This window comes from Ambystoma mexicanum, chromosome 8 (assembly GCF_040938575.1).
Source record: "Ambystoma mexicanum isolate Mex_15411 chromosome 8, UKY_AmexF1_1, whole genome shotgun sequence".
Lineage (NCBI taxonomy): Eukaryota > Metazoa > Chordata > Amphibia > Caudata > Ambystomatidae > Ambystoma > Ambystoma mexicanum.
Window position 1 is genome coordinate 153,061,529 of NC_090929.1, and position 17,094 is coordinate 153,078,622.

The 17,094-nt window shown below is 46.9% G+C and overlaps 1 protein-coding gene across 4 annotated transcripts in view; it reads right to left on the reverse strand.

Moving 5' to 3' along the window:
• CNTRL (centriolin) overlaps positions 1-17,094 on the reverse strand; it is a 1,220,196-nt gene that overhangs the window by 946,166 nt on the left and 256,936 nt on the right. Inside the window, exon 1 of one of the 4 annotated variants that reach the window (XM_069609525.1) lies at positions 6,513-6,800. The exons of the other annotated variants lie outside the window; for them this stretch is intronic. Coding sequence (XP_069465626.1) covers positions 6,513-6,536 — 24 coding nt within the window. The 5' untranslated portion in view covers positions 6,537-6,800. Of the gene's footprint in view, positions 1-6,512; positions 6,801-17,094 lie in introns of those variants that run through there. 4 annotated transcript variants of the gene reach the window in all.

Consider the following 17,094-nt stretch of genomic DNA (forward strand, 5'->3'; position numbering starts at 1 on the left):
ACAACCCATCTAACTCCTAGCCATGCTTATTTTATGGGAAACTACAGCTCCCATAATCCCTTCCCATTTTACATTGACAACACTACTGAGCCAAGGAAGATGAGGAATGAGGCCAGAAAAATTAGCTCTACTGACTTGTAATGGCTCTGCCCCTGTAATGAGGCTAGGCAGAAACAGACACGTAATCCTAATTATACACACCTGCCACTTGTTAACACTCCCTGTCAGGATAAAAGGTGGCGTGCACTGGCACACTCTGAGCGAGGCTGGGTACGAAAAGGAGCAGATCTTTCAGGGCTGATGCAAACCAAGGCTATGGAAGTTGGAAGGCCAAGGGGCTGATCAGCAGTTGAGAAGAACGAGAGAGAGCCAGGCAAGAATTCCACACTTTCACAAAGCCATAAGCGTTCCAAGACTGAAACCGAGTGAGCGGAAGAGAGAAACCTTCAAGGTGCTTGAAAGCGTCCGGCAACACTCCAGGGTGAACAACAGAGTTGGGGAGGAGCAGAGGAGGCGTCCTTCACTGCTGCATGAAAGGCGTTGATGAAAGAAGACCAATTAACACAACCAGCGAGTTATCTAAGGCAACAAAAGCACGGTTTGTGTCAAAAGGCAGAAATAACTATAACCCAAACGTTGAAGGCTGCGTGTGTGCCGGTAGAACGTGTAATGGAAACGACAATTGCTGAAATGTAAAAAGAAAGGATACAAGGTCTTGCGAGGCGAAATCGCACATTAGAAAGTCTCTGAAATTTTCTGAATTGAAGTGTATTAAAACGGGAACTAAAAGGCAAGAAAGTAAGCGCAATCCTGAAAGAAAGTTGAATAAGTGAAAAGCAAAGTATGTGAACTCTGAATATGCCGCGAGGACAAAGAATATGAACTTTGAAACAGGCCAAAGTAAAGAGAGTAAGAACTATAAGTAACAAGAGGCATTGGTGTTGCACGATGAGGAAGATTGTTGAATTGTTTAAAGAGAGGTTGAAGTGGTCATGCAGAGGTCTATGTAAAATCCTTGCAGTTTCAAAAAAGTCTTTGACAGTGAAAAGATACAAGGACAAAACGTAGAGAAGGGAACCGCCATAAAACGAAAGATAGGCTCGCGCCCGGCGGAGGGAAGCCTATGTTGAATTGTGGGAGAGTAAAGGTCAAAAGTAAAACTGTATTTATGACAAGGCAGAAAAAGCCTAAGGAAGTGACTAAACTGCCAAAAGCTTGAAGCCCAATCCTGAACTGTGGAATTGTACCAGTAAGCCAAAGTGTGCAAGGCTGAAAGAACTGTGACATCTACCTATCCTTTTCAAGAAACTCTCTAGACCCTGTGGTGTTGAACGTGGAGAAGGAAGTTGTTACCCAAGCCATTCTGACATTTCTTTTGAGACACTATTTTCCTTTTGCATTACCTTAACACATTTGTCATTTTGAGAAGGAGGGCGATGTTCGTTTTTTTTGGTATGGGCCTTTTTATTTTGACTAGACGGACTTGTTTGTTATTTGTTTAATGGTCGAGACTACTCCCATTCTAGAGTTAGGGCCAGTTAAGAATTTTACCAACCCAACCAAAATAACAAAGGTTTTTAAAATGTATATCCATTGTGTCTGTCTATTGATACCATGCCTTCCTTACAGAAGTAATGATGCTCATGGTGATGATGTTATAGTTGTTGGCTTGGACTTGGGTCGTTCTACAGATAGTGGATTAGCCAATGGTAGATTCCAATGTACAGGTTTCTGTGATTTTTCACCTTTTATTCCTTAGCCCAATGTGGGCGGGTTGAGAGAGTTACTTGGTTACTCTCCCGGACATTACTTTTACCAAATAAAGTAAATAAAGTTCGTTTTTCCTTGCATCTAGTGCGTTGCATTATTTGTTTCATTGGATTTATTTGGGGAGCACTTATCCATTTGGAGGCACCAGCAAAATCTCCAATGTCCTCGGGAGGTTGAGAGCTTGTGCTGCAGCGTCGGCTTGCCAAGACTGGTTCCAGTGTGAAAGTCTGCCCGATCCCCTAGGCTGCCTGCTGCGCTGAGTGGTGCAGGCAGTAGAGAGGTGGCTCAGCATCAGAGATGCCTAGAACGTGAGGGCACCAGTGCATGAAAAAAAACGCAGCGGTGTAGATATTTTAGGTTTTGTTGTGATGACTTAACATGTTGTGGGAAAGGAGAGTACTCCCATTATATGGGAAAGACCATGTGGTCTAGTTGTAGGTCTTTTTGATGATGAAACATTGAGGTGAATTGAAAAGTGGATACTACTCATAGAAAAGGAAGGGCAGCGCTGTGTAGATTAGAGGATGTGTAGGTTAGGGAAGGTCATTGTTCCACGCTGGGAAAAGGGGCGTTAGGAGGAGAAAATTCTCTCACCTCGGGAAGGAGGATGAGGAAGGACGCAAGTAACTATTATAAATAAATGTGTTTTTTTGATTAATGGTGTATATAGTAGGTTTTATTTTGTTGAAATTAGTATATATTGCGTTTGTTTGTTGTGGGCCATGGGAGGCCCATTGGTTTTGTGATCGTGTTTTGGATTTAAAGATTTGAAATGGTTGCGAGTGAACGCGTTTAGAGTATACAAATAAAATGGGGGGGGAATTGGAAGAGGAAAAAGGGATTTTGTGAGAATGCTGGAACAGCATCAGCAGGTTAACTAATAAACGAAGTAAAATGTAACATCATGGATAAACCATTACCCCACATGAGTAAGGCACTCTTGAAATATAGGGAGAACATAATGAAGCACCACTGGGAGTGGGTACAGGAAACAGCTGGTAAAATGTTTAAATCTTGGCCCGCAGAGGGCACAAATATTAAGGAGATATTGCAGTTACACATAAAGGCAAAAAGTTAAAGAGCAGATTAAGTATTCTTGAGCTGTGAAAGATGTTTGAGGAGGAGGGCAACACAACTGTTCATGTAACACAGAGAAATAATGACACATGCACCGCCCACTGCCCCTACCCTCTATGGGTCCCTTGCTCCACAGACTGTCCCTGGACGCTACCTCTTACAGCCCCTCCTGCTCCCCCCCAGTATGATTACAGGGCAGCGATAAGCAGTTATGGGGGAGGGGGAGAGATTTCACTAGATATGGAAGTGCCCTGCAATAGTATTGATTATGACTCAGTATGTGGTGTGTGACGATTCATAAGGTGTCACTTCTCTCCAGGAGGGGCTCTTTTCCATGAGGCTAAAGAGGTGCAGCCACTACCCAATAAGCCCCTACGGGTGGTTTAATTTGGGGGGACCTCAAGGGGAGGGACTCCCCCTCTGGGGATAAGGACAATCACCTGTGGTTCAGCTCAATGAATGTTGCTACTCCCCGACATTCCTTAGCTCTCCCTAATGTCCATAGCCACTACATTGAAAACAAGCCCATGTATTGTTGTAACAGTAACATAGGACGTAAAACCAAAAGGACTAGGATAAGGAAGAAACATAGGAGACATAAATATAATTGATTGTGATAACACTGGTACGAGGTGGCCCAAGGAGGCATGAGGATTAAGTCAGTAACAAAGAAGGACTTGTGCAATCAGCATTGGAGGAACAAAGTATAAAAATTGACAAAGGACTGTTAGAGAAGTCCAGGCCAGCCGTGAAGCCGATTGCAGCCATAACGAGACGCAATGTGGTGGCAAGTGCAGAGGTATCCAGTCCAATTTGCGAAAGCAGCTGGTGTCCAAAGGCTCCAGAGTGGGAGATTTAAACGCCGACCGACGGCTGTGGAAAATGGAGACCGAATGGAGGCGGTCTGAATCCCAAAGCCAGGAAGATGCGGTGAAGCCACAAGTTCAGAGGAGAGAAGCCCACAGAGCTGGGGAAATGTGCCCCGATACCAGGAAGACCCTGCAACGTAGCAAAGGCTTGTAAGAGATAAGGGGAGGTACATGAGAACCGGAGAGTACTTTGGGTTTGACACAGAGGTTAAGGTGGTTTTTCCCCATCCAGTGTATTAGCAATGACATTAATGGGAATAACAAAAGAAGGGTGTGGGACCCACATAGTGAGAGGGCTAGAATCAGAGGAAATCTTTCCTCAGCGCAGTGGTAACAAGGAAAACCAGTGATCACCAAAGAAGGGCCTGGGACCCCAAGAATGAGAAGGAAAGCATCAGAGGAAATCTTCCTCGGCACAATGGTTAGTGAGGAACTCACTGTCCACCAGAGTAGGTTCTGGAACCCAAACAGTGAACAAGAACTGTAACATACATTACCAGGAGAATGGAGTCATTCTACTGCTATCCGACAAAGAGCTGTGATAAAGACGCTAGGGGAAGGCTGTGTCCTCCCCCCCACTCCCCTGGTCTTGTGGTGAACTGTATAAAGAAACATCAGGAGACAGGGGGTATTCTCTTGGTACCGGGAGACCTAAGGGGAAGGGAGTCATTCCCCCTGGTCCTAATGGGAACTGCATAAATTGATACCAGGACAAGGGAGTCATTCTACTGGACACTGCATACAGACTGGGTGAAGCCACTCAAGCCAGTCAGCCAGGTGAAGGGAGTCATTCCCTGGTGTCTGCTGAAAGATAACATTCTTTGGACACCGTTCAAGAAGCAGGTGAAGGGGGCCAGTCTCCTGAAGAAGGAACTTTATTAGTTCAACCTTTAGTTATAGTGTGAGGATTAGAGTGGGATTTGACACAGGATGGTGGAACTTGATTTGATGGACATTCTGACAATTCCTTTAGTCTTAATTTGAGGCAGGGAAACCCCTCTCAGAGATGGGGACAGCAAGGTTTAGTTGCCAAACATGGCAAACACGAATGTGCACTCTAAAGATACTGCACAAATCTTAATGTAACTGCTGCCACCACGTTTGTCTTTAGGCACATGTAAAGTAAACAAACATCCCCAGTGTAAAAGACTAGGGTGATACAAAAGTATCCCCTCTGCAGTGCATGTGTAAGATGCTGTATGTACTGTTAAAAAGTTACCCAAACAGGAAAAAAGTAAAAGGAAAAAAGAGAGTTAACCAGTACTGGTAGTCTGAAAGACTGATCAGTTTCCCCATGAAAAATTAGCAAAAGGTCAAGGAGAGAAGTAAAAGTCTTCCCTTTCCCGTGAAAAGTCAGGACAGGTTCAAAAACAAAAAGGCAAAAAGTTTGTGGGTCTACAGAATATGGAAGAATAGTTGCCGTAAAAGAGAAATCTTTCCCAACAGCCATCAACAAGTGCGCAATTAATATGAGCAACAATCTGTGCATCCAGTGAAGCAGTTCCAGCTCAATTGCACTAAATGTAAAGGCATGTGTGTTCCACACAACACTTAACACACGGTACTCATTATTGACCTTCTCTCAGCCAATCAGAATGCAGTTAATAACTACTGGAGGTTCTGACTTGAAAAGCAACCAGGACAACAGAAAACGGTCGGTCTCTGCATTATAGAAACAGCAATGTGATTTCCCAGCAGGATTCATTTCAACAAGACACTCCAACCTAATTTATCAGAACAAAGTTAAAGTTAAAACATGGAAGTTTGCGTCCACTGAAAAGAAAAACCTTCCTTTAATATTGCATCTAAAGCAAGGTCATGATTAAACTGTTTCAGTTCAACAAAGTTTACAGTTAAAATACTTACTTTATAGAAACAACCGTATTAAATATTACAAAATATAACCACATTGAATGTATTACCAGGTTTTGTGGAGTTTACTCCTTATAAAACCAACTCTACCACCACAACTCTGAAACCTTTATTGCTGCTAACAATGCGTGCAAATAACCGTATTGTCCTCGCTGGAGGTCATCGTCACTTGGGATAATATTACCCTTTCCTAATGACCTCTCCATCTGCAGATAAGGATGCACTATTGCCGTCGAGGCCGTTTCTGGGAACTCACAACTTTGGAAAGAAAGAGATCCAGATCAAAGGAGGTAGAAATGATTTGGCTAGAAGGAGCACGCAATTGGGGTCCTCGAAGGAAACTGGGGTTACACACGAGGATTATCTTTGCTATGGTCAGCTCCTCAACCACTTATGCCACCAAAGTACTGCCCTTTGATGGCCGCCGTTCTTTTCCTCCTAATGGGGCTGAGTGGCACCTGCTGGCCCGCAGGGGCATTGCTCTGTGAGCGTTATGACCTGTTGGGTTTCAGAGAATTGTAAAGTAACGGTGATGAAACGCGGCTGTCACATCACCCAAAGCTCAAGCAAACTCTGCCTCGGATGTCGCAACATTTGCAACAAAGACTTGATAGCAGCTGTGTTCACGAAACCGTATTGATATGCTCGACTACTCGACATTACAGAAAGTACAGGATACTCTCCTTTCTGCATCCGTTCTCTGTGCAGAACAGTATAGCAAGTGTAAACAGCGAGCATCACATGGCATAGTCTGACACTGAGTGCATTGTTTCACCATCTCACTGCTCGGTTTACCAGTTCATTAGGAAACTCAACCAACCGATTTCGCTCTATTTAAACGTTCGCTCTCTTCACTACAGGGCAAACGTTCGTGTTTACAGGCCGTTTGGTTAGCGGAGGGAATTAGAACCGAAAACAACTTACAGATGTGTGGATTTCTGCTGGCATGTCGTGCACGCCCCACCCCTGGATTTCTTGTCGAAAGTTCAGGCATGGGGTTCGGGACAAGGGCTCAGAGCAGCAGCCGGCAGCCCCTTCTGCAGTGGCCCTGCTGCATCCGGTGAGCTCGGTGCTTCCTCTTTCCGCGGCTGCATTTTTAGTTTAAAACTATCCGAGCCCCATAGTTCGCAGCCGCCCCTTTGTAAGGGATCCTGGGCAGTGAAGAGCCTGCCCAGGCACAGCCAGCCCGCCCGCCTGCCTGCGAAAGCCGGATCGCTTCAAATCACAACACAGGAAGCTGGACTCCGGATACCCAATTGAAAGCAGAGAAGGCAGCCCGCACTGCTTACAGCGCGAGAGGCTGGGCCAGGCCTCCCGAGAGGGCAGCTTCCTGCAAGGCTTCCTCTGGGGCTGCAAGGAGCGGTAGCTCTCGCAGCTAACCGCTTGTCAAGTGTGTGTGCGTGTGTGTACTTCATGGCCGTCTGTATATTAGATGGAGTGTGTGCTGCTGCATCCTGGGTGCCTACTTTTGATTTTCTCTACGGGGGCAAACATTACACCCTCATCCTGATGAGCATGAGCAAGCAACCAAGCTTGAACCCTTCCCCCGGGGAAACGGGGCATTTTAGTCGAGAGCACCAGTTTGAAAAAACAAATGATTTATTTGTACTCAACAAATATCTCAACAACAGTCACTTAACCTGCTGTGCTACCTTGCCGCTTTCTGCTTTGGGGAGGGTCACATCCATAAAGAATTCAGCTTAGCAGGTGGCTCCCTGATACTGCAGTAATGAAAGTGCGATTCATATACATGCCTTGAAAGCCAATCCCGTTTTATCGCTTCAACGCAGACAATGGGTACAGTCTCATTTGCAAAGTATAGTTGGCAGCTAAAAGTTGAAAACATCAGAACTTTAAGTGGGCAAGGGCTGGCAGGCTTCTGAGGCGGGGCCCTGCTGGGGATCACTAATGTCCCTGGCAGCTTCAGGAAAAAATGCCTTTAATCCAAAATGGTGGCACAGGCTTTTATGATGCGCCCCTTCAATCAAGAGATGCCCATGGGCCGGTGCCACCATTATCGAAAAAAAGGTGTGCCCGCTGGAGCAGAGGCCTTTTCATCCTTAATGGTGCTGCTGTCCCTCCTCAGGCATGATGACTGGCGAGGGGGCAGCCCCACCATTAAGGCTGAAAGAGGTGCTGTCCGCTGCCAGACAAGCCTTTAGTAAATAAATGCAGAGATCTACAAAGGGGTGCCTGTAGCCCATTAAGCCAGTGCTCATCAAGGGAGCATGGCCTAGCGCTGGCAGGCGAGCCCACCGGCACTGCTGTTGGGCCACTCCCCCTTGATGTGTCCCGGCTCATTTTCCAGGGCCACTTAAGGCACTGGTAAACATCTCTAGGGGTTACATACAGTGTGGTGCCTGCCCCTGTTGCTACAGAAGTGAAGGGGCACTTTCCCTCTTTGCCCCACTGTACTCGGCGCCTACTGAATGTGGGCATGTATGCTGGTTCAGGGTGCGACTGCGTTTATCTGTGGATGAGTGTAAACATATGTATGTGTGAGAAAATGACTGTCTACGTTGCTCTACGTAGTACGTGGGTGCTGTGTTTGAGTGGGATGAATAAACGCCGTCTTCTGCTGTGAGGGATTGTTACAGTGGCCTATTGTAAAACTTTAATGCAGATGAGTGCACAGGTGCATAGTGTGTGTAGAGGCCATGAATGCTTGCCCAGCGCGCGTGCATGCGTCTCTTTGCTGTGAGTGTGCGCGCGCTTGACTGTGCCCGTCTGAAGTGCATGATGGGTGTGTGTTTGTTGCTGTAGCACGTGCAATGTTGGGTCTGGCTGATTCTAGTCCTACTGTGTTTACCAATTATTTTTCTCCTGCTTCATGGGGAGTAGAACTAGCTCTGCACTGAAAACATTGCCTGTGGTTACCGCACCTAATGAGACTGCGTTGTTGAGTGCACAATAACACTTGTTCTGCACAACCTCTTAGCCGTTGGCTTCTGTCGAGATTAGATATACATATTTCAAATACTCCAGTGATAAGGGCAGTCCACACTTTTGCAGGGGAAGTTCAGTCCTTTCTTTTCAGAATACTCCGACTACAGTTCTGCTGGTGGTACAACTACAGCTGAATGCCCAGTTTACACTTGGATATTTAATTGCTCCTAGTCCTACTCTTCCTCCTCCCAGTCATTAAGGGGAATACCCAAGCCAAGGAGGCAGTAAGGCATGCATCCAAAATACAAAAAGAAGAGGGATTTGAACATCAGAGAGCAGGCCCAAGGTCACCCTGCAGAGAAACAGGGAGGTGTGGCCTATCCACACACGCTATTACCAAAGAATAGCACTGTAGACAGGAAATACACACATGCTGTCAGCTACACACGTGCTGTCAGCCCAAACCAGGGCCCTGTTGCCGTAAGAGACACACAAAGGACAATGCCAGAAAAGACAGCCTCAGCACAGCGCCTTCAATGCTCTCAGAGGCATTTCCACATGGCCAGGGAGAATCTACCATGTGGCAACTACCACAGGCATTCGATCTCAAGGAAAGAGGTAACCTGGGACCCAGGTGGGTCCGATGGATGAAAGACTTCAGAGTGTTTGTGGCGGCAATGGGCCCCATGGACGAAGAAAGGAAAAAGAACATCCTTACGTTGGCAGTGGGAGCTGCAGTTAGACATCCTCTCTTAGCTTGTTGATGAAGAAAAGGCCACATACCAGGAAATTCGAGAGGCGCTAGACTCTTATTTTGCCCCGTACACCAACGTAGACTACGAGAGACCCATCTTTCAACCATGCAAGAGAAAGGAGAAACCATGGACAACTATGTCATGAGGCTGCGCATCCGCATGAAGCACTGCGCTTGTCACCGATAATTGAACGACGAGGCTTTTTACGCTCCCAGGGCATCGTGGGGTGCAAATCTGTTGATTTCAAACAGAAATTACCCCAGAAAGAGAGGACCCTTGATGAGATACTAGCGATGGCTCGCACTGACTCAGCAGTCACACAACAGGTGGTCAGCCTGGGACGGGTGTAGATATCATGCAACACAAAAGATCCGGAAAAGGTTAGGCAATCGACACGAGCTCAGCACGACAAACCTACGCACTCAAAATAAATTGTGCTAATGGTGTGGCTACGAGTTTCCCCATGAAAGCATGTACCCAGCCATCAGCCAGAAGTGTGCAGCATGTGGGGGTGATGCCCATTTTAGAGCAGTCTGCAGAAATGCTCCAACAATGCCTGCTTTGTCAACATCCCCAAGGAGCAGCAGACACCATCCCACACACCGACCAGAAAACAGGCGAGTGAGCCGGAAGCGCAGAAGATATCGCCCTGCGGAAGCCGAGAACACCGCCAAAACCCCAGAAGATCGTTCTGGTCCCCTGACAGGAGAACCTCTCACAGACCTCGAAGGAGCGCCCGCTATGTAGAGATACGATCACAGTCGGGGAGCAATTCCTCCTCTTCACACAATAGTAAAAGGTGGAAAGGATACGTATGGGTGCTGGGAAACGAGACATCAAAAGAACATAGCCCCATCATAACACTCCAGGTATGCAAAACGCAGACAGAATTCCTCATTGACATGGGCGCAACCGTCAATGTCATATCACCTGCCCCACCCACTGAAATTACAGCCCTTACAAGTCGACACCTTCCCATATGGCTCCAACACGCCTCCTTCACCATGGTCTGCGAACACAAGTTGCACACGGCCCGAATACAAGTACATGTCCTTTCCACGGAAGCCAACAGCAGCTGCATCCTGAGCTTCAGGACGGCCATAGACATGGGACTCGTCCACATCCTGTACAAAATGATGGCCCACAAAAACATGGACCCTGAAGGACACATCACAAAAACATATCCAAAACTTTTCAAAGTCTCGGCAAACTGCGCGACTGCAAAGTAAGACTCCACATTGATCCAGAGGTCAAGCCAGTTACCCAGCATTACAAGGGCATCCTGATAAACATCCAAAGGCAGGTAGAAGAGGAACTGAGACGCCTACTAGACCTCCACATCATCGAGCTGGCGGTGGAACCCCACCCCATTGCTCTCCCCGATTGTAAAGAAGTGTAACCCACAGTGGGCTCTTCCGCTACAAAACGTCTGAACTTTGGCATATCTTCGTAGGTAGAAATCTTCCAGGAGGAGATCCTTCAGGTGATCAAACATGTGCCGGGGTGTCTAAATTATAGCAATGACATTCTGGTATTCGAAAATCGATCCAAGTGCACAATGACAACTTACACAAAGTCTGCATGGCCCTAGAAGCTGCCCATTTCACGCTCAACAAGGACAAATGTGAATTTGGAATGCAAACCCTCAAGTTCTTTGGACATATATTCTCTGACCATGGCATGAGGCTGGACCAGGAGAAGGTCAAGGCACTACAAGACACCCCACGGCCAATGGACGTATCGGACCTTGGGTCATTCCTAGGGCTGGCCAGCTGCTGTTCACGATATTTGCTGATGCATATCTACAATACATTGCACACCAACTAAAACCCTTCCCAATAGCGTGAAAGACATTACAAGAATTTGCAAACAACCTCATACTGGCCATCCTCGCCCAGTGCATCAGCCAAGGCAAACTGAAGCATGCAAGAGATCGAACAAAACACCTAGAGGAATCCTTGCAAGGAAACAAAGGCAATGTTACTGGTCCAAGAAGAGCTCACCACTACAGAGGACCAAATACTCGTTAAGGGCTGTCAAATCGTCTTGCCCAAGTCATTGCGCCAACAAGTGGTCGACTCGGCCCACGAGGGACACAGAGGTGTGGTCTCAACACAGGGATAGACAAACTGGTCGAAGACACCCTCAAGAACTGCGCAATCTGCAGCGCTATAGCGCCAGCACCGCACCCAAATACCCTACAGATGTCACCACTCCCAGGGGGCGTATGGGAGGAGCTAGCTATCGACTTTTTTGGACCCCTACGCAACAGCACATATGCCTTAGTGGAGGTTGATGAATACTAGAGATACCCAGAAGTACAAATAGTACCATCCACGGCAGCAACAGCGGTCATCCCTGCTCTGGACCGCATCCTCACGGCATACAGCATATGGCATCCCTTAAATAATACAATCGGACAATGGCCCACCGTTCACCAGACTGGACTTTGCAAATGTTGCCCAGTACATGGGGTTCAAACATCGGAAAATTACACCTCTTTGTCCCAAAGCCAATGGCATGGCTGAACGCTTCATGGGCAACCTCAAGAGAGCGCTCCAGGTGGTGCACCTATCCCACAGACCTTTTGAACAAATATTGTACCAGCTCCTCTGTGATTACCGCCATACCCCTCACAGCACCACAGACAAATGCCCGGCTGACCTCCTGTTTGGTCGCAGATTGCCGACACAACTGCCACAGAGAACCCTGGAGAGCAGCACCACACCGGAGGATGACTAATTGAGCGCCAGAGATGCTGGGGAGAAACGAAAAATGAAGATTGCGGCCGATGAGAAGAGAGGACCCAGGGAACACATATTCAAGGACGGTGACAGAGTGCTGGTATGCCAGGCCCAAAGAAGGAAGACTCTCGCTTTGCACCCAGCCCCCTAACAGTCACCAAAGTAAAAGGCCCCATGGTCACAGTGGTGGACGCAGAAGGACAGATAATCACAAGGAATGTGTCACACTTTAAGAAATGCCGGGGGGAAGCCTCGGAGGAGGAACAGGATGGCTGTGACGACCGAGGGACCTGGACAGATGCTGAAGACCCATACTGGGGAGATGAGGTGTCCGTTGAAGAGGTCACAGATGATGGTGAGTGGCTCGTGGACAGACCTCCTGACCCCCATTTCAGCCCAGAATGGTCAAGGACCAGCAAGCCCGTACGGGCAAAGACTAAACCCATAAGACTCATTGAAGAGATGAGTTAGCACCCGATTCTAGGTTTAAAAAGGGGGAAGGCTGTCATGTTGGGACATTACAGTTCATCAGGGCTGGGGCGGGATCCAAAGGGCTGGGGCGGGATCCAAAGGAGGGAGTGACGTGGACTGAGGGGAAGAGGACAGTCTAAAATAAAGTTTAGTTGCGACCAGACGTGTACTCCCTGTGGGCCTCCCCTGATTTAAGTAGCGGTGCAGCGCTGGCACAGAGCGGCTCGGCCACCCGAGGTCAGTGCAGTCCTCCCACCTCAACAGTGTGGGGGGTAGGAAGGAGTGAGGGAGGGAACATCCGCTTCTGAAAAGGCAAGGGCACTTCTCATACATCTGAGAGAAGAACAGGCCACTCTTCTCCTTTGGCGCCGCGCCCAAAAGGTCACTTCTGTGGTCTTCAAATATATGAGCATTTAAAAAAAACGTACATCCAGGTTTTGTTTCCATAATTTTTGTATTAAGACCCCTATAAAAACAATTTATTCCGAAATTTAACCCAAGAGTATTTTTATACCTTTTTCCCCCCCATTTAGCAACTAGGCATTGGCATGGCGAGGCTTCCCAGCTAATCAGGCAGCCCAGGAATGCAGACCTTACCTCATTTTGTTGGGCCCACAATCCGAGCACTGGGATTAGCATGATGATGCTGCCTTCCCTCCAGGGATTCGGCATCCATTTGCCCCAGTCACCCATACCTTCTCCCCTGGGGTGGCAACAGCCCCTGGCTTGGGAGGTTTTAAGCCCTCCCCCATTGAGGTTGCAGGCAGAAAGCAGCACTCTGCCTGCTGTGATACTCATACCCGTGCTCCGATGAGAAAGGGGTAGCCTGTCAAATTTATCACCCGATAGAGAGTATTTACATTTAAACACTTAACTTGGCGGCAGCAGCAGCAAACGTACACGTGGCAGAGGACAGAAGCTCATGACCAGCCTTCAAAACTGTATTACAGTCACCCCCCAAATGCTGATGCTGGATGCCGCCCCTCCCATTAACAGGCATTAAACCTGCCCTGCCACCACCCTCTGGTTTATTGGTAAAATAAGTGGAAGACTAAAAGTACCTAAAACAAGTGCCAAGCCTAAAACCGCTCTGTATTTTAATTCTGTAGTGCAACTAAAGAAACAGATAAGGTCACCTGCTTATGGTAATTTAACACAGCATGCAGCTGTATGACAGGTCAACTGCAGTGATGACCGTTTGTGTATGACATGCTTACATTCCGCTCTTTATACTATATATACCAATAAAGCAACTGTTGGATATGGGCTGGGGGGTGAGCAGACCCCAGGAATTTGAGGACATGTTGGAGTAAGACAGGGCTGTACCCTGGCTCCCATATTATTTAATATCTATATTCAAGAAATCATTGATGCACTGATGTGAGAGTGCCAGGATTGCCCCAGGATGGATGCAGATAAATGCCCTGCGCTTTTTAAGCGGATGATGCAGTCCTTTTGGCTACCACGCCCCAGGGTCTGAAGCGCGCTCTAACTATCGTTGACTTTAAGTGCACAGAGATGCAGTGGTCTCTAAACATCCCAAAATGTAAAGTGAAGGTCTTTAGGCCCCTGCATGCCAAAACGAGATCACTAAGACTGAGTGTATGTGATTCTGTTATTGAACAAGTCACTAATTTTGACTATCTGGAGTGCGTTTTGAGGACTCTGGTAGCTGGCAGCCACAGGCAGCCCAATCAGAACTCTTCTTGTCCAAATATTGTGGTGGAATCCTGTCTTTTTTCAAACGTGGTAGAGGTGCAATCCCTCCTTCCTTCGAATTACTCCACAAACGAGCAATACCGGGGTCCATGTATGGCTCCGAACTGTGGGGACACGTTAACACCTCAGAGCTGGCTATATAAAGAAATTAATGCACTTGCCTGTGTCAGCCCCATCAGCTTTGGTCCATTCAGAACTTGATAATGGTGGTCAGTCATAATATCGAAAATAAAATGTCGAATTACAATAAATTTGAAAAAAAAGTCGAAAAAAAAATCAAATTCTTTTTTTATTTATATATTTTTGTTGGGGTTCGGGATGTTAAAAAAAAAGGGGGGAAAAACAAAAAAAGGGGGGGTTAGGGGGAACCCCCCCATTTCGATTATAAAACGTATTAAAAAAGAAATTCTTTTTTTTCCCCGACATTTTTTCAGTCGATATTATGACTATAAACCCTTGATAATAGTAGGGTATCGGCTTGGATATCACTCAAACCGATACAGTTCTGGGCCAGGGTATGGAATAGAATGGAATGGAGAGGGGTTAGAGAAATATAGGAATGCTCTGTTATGAGCCTCTAAGGGGAGAAAAGTTTAAAGTGGCTTGTGCATATGAGAGCATGTCTTCAAATTTGGCATGCAATATTTGTGGAATAAGCCCCAGGTTCCCCAGGCATGGGATTTGAAAACCCTGAAAACTAAGGCAAATATGTCAATTCATGAAGACTTGATAGCCGACGCCACAAAATTGAAATTCGCTGTCAAATGCCTTGAAACTACAGCGGTATTGGGGTTTAAAGTTTACATTGATTCCATTCTTTCGCCATGGTAAAAATCTCTTTATGTTCGATTCAGGCTTGTTTTTTTCCAGTTGCATGTATAACCAAGAGATGGCAGGGGGCGCAATCCGACCTCTGCCCAATGTGTGGATCCCACACAGAATATTTTACACATTCTCCTAATCTGCAATAAAAACTCATTACCCGAGATGTATGGACCTGCAACCTATTTTGAATAATGCTGGTATTCGCCATGCAATACTTACTCCAAGGTATTTAAGAGAATGTCTGCTCCCCTTTGTGGTTTTTGGAACTGCACGTTTTATTTACAGGGCATGGTTGCTGAGAAATAAGACCTTGAAGAATGCCTGTGTTAATGTTGTTAATGATGAATAAATGTCCAAGGCTGTGTATGGGCGGAAAGGTCGTTTAGGCCCCCTCCCCTCCATTCCCTCTGACGTACGCACACCATGCTCATCCAACGGTTGCCCATGCCCCTGTGGCCAGAGGTGCCGGACGGCCTCGGGATGACATACGAGTGCAACGTCCAGAAGAGGGCCGATTACTGACTCCATTTTGTACTGAACCCCCCCACTCCCCCCCCCCCCCCCCGACTCCATTTTGTATATACCAAAGCAGGCCTCACAGCAAAGCCAGCCATGCAGGCCTGCAGCTCTCCCCTGACACCTCCTCCCCTCTGGTGTCCCTGAAGCGGCCCTGTTCTCACGGAAGACTGGGCACGAACAGCTACAAATTTAACACTATCTCTCGCCTTCCTCCTTCCATCACTGACCTGTGAATGACCGGGAAAGAGCCAGGCCTGGAAAAAACAATTAATCTCAACAAACGTGCCTCATTATTTGCAGACGCTACCCTTAAGATATATAATGTGTCTAACCCCCAACCTCACACCCCTTTTGGTGTGGCAGATGCATGCCCCATGACTGTGTGCCACCCGGATTCACCCACAACGCTAATCCCCTCTGTGAGGCTATACATTCCCTCCTGTGTTAACATACAAGAGAGCTATCCCTATGAGATGTAACAGAACTATCAATAATTAACCCATCTAAATTAATTGCAATGAATACGATACCATGATCCACATGTTGGTATTCTATAATACGGGTTACATGTCTTCCAGTACCAAATGCTCTTGCAAATGTATTAGATGCTAGATGACTCGTATGTTATGATGCAAAATGTATGGTCCGCATGCTCACTTGTTTTTCGGTGCTGTGCATACTCGCAAATTTATTGAGATGTTATGAGGTTCACGTGTACAATATAAAAGGTGCGGCAACGAGACGAATGCAAATAAAAGTGATTCTGTAGCATAGGTGACCATGGTATATGTGAAGGTAGAGCACACAATATAGTCAGAACCTGCTTTCCACTTGTTGTAAAAGGAGCGACAGTAAACACGTTCGACCCCATGCCAATGGTTTACTCATAAGTCTACTAATCGAACTGGGCCAAACGTGAAGAGTCAAAAGGCCCCCTCTCCCTTCTCCAGCAGTGCTGTGCACGAAGAGCGCACAGCCCCCACCTTTCTTCCTCCTTACGAGAATACCACGGCTAAAGACCCATGTCTCAGTGATGCCCTAATGCAACAACTGTATCTTCTCCCACTTCCACTAGGCCCACACAGAATGTCACCTTCCTACCCCCGGACACAGGATGACCCCATACCTTTCCCCCTCTCAGGGACCCAAGACAAATGTATGTATACCTAAGTGTGAAATATATGATTCTCCCCCCAACTGTTATGATGTCAATGGTTCTTTTTTATGAGTGTCTTTTTAGTGCATACTTTGAAGTGGTTTTTACATTAGAGAGTTAGTATCCATCACCTTATCCGGTGCCCATTGACCTTCACCTCACACTGACCAGCCCGGCTGATGCACGTGATGTCCGCCTTCCCAATCAACTGGAGGCAGCGCCTACACAACTATACTGGACCTGTGAATCTACCAATGAAAATCTAACTTATGTAACTCACAGACTGTCGTCATTTATGATGCTGTAACACTTTTTAAAGTACTGTTAGAGTAATGTTGGGCAGAGCGCTCTCGGAGTTTGCAGAGTTCTCTCATTGACCTATTTAGTTTTAGATAAACTTTACTTTTACTTTCACCCGCATTTGGTCTTGG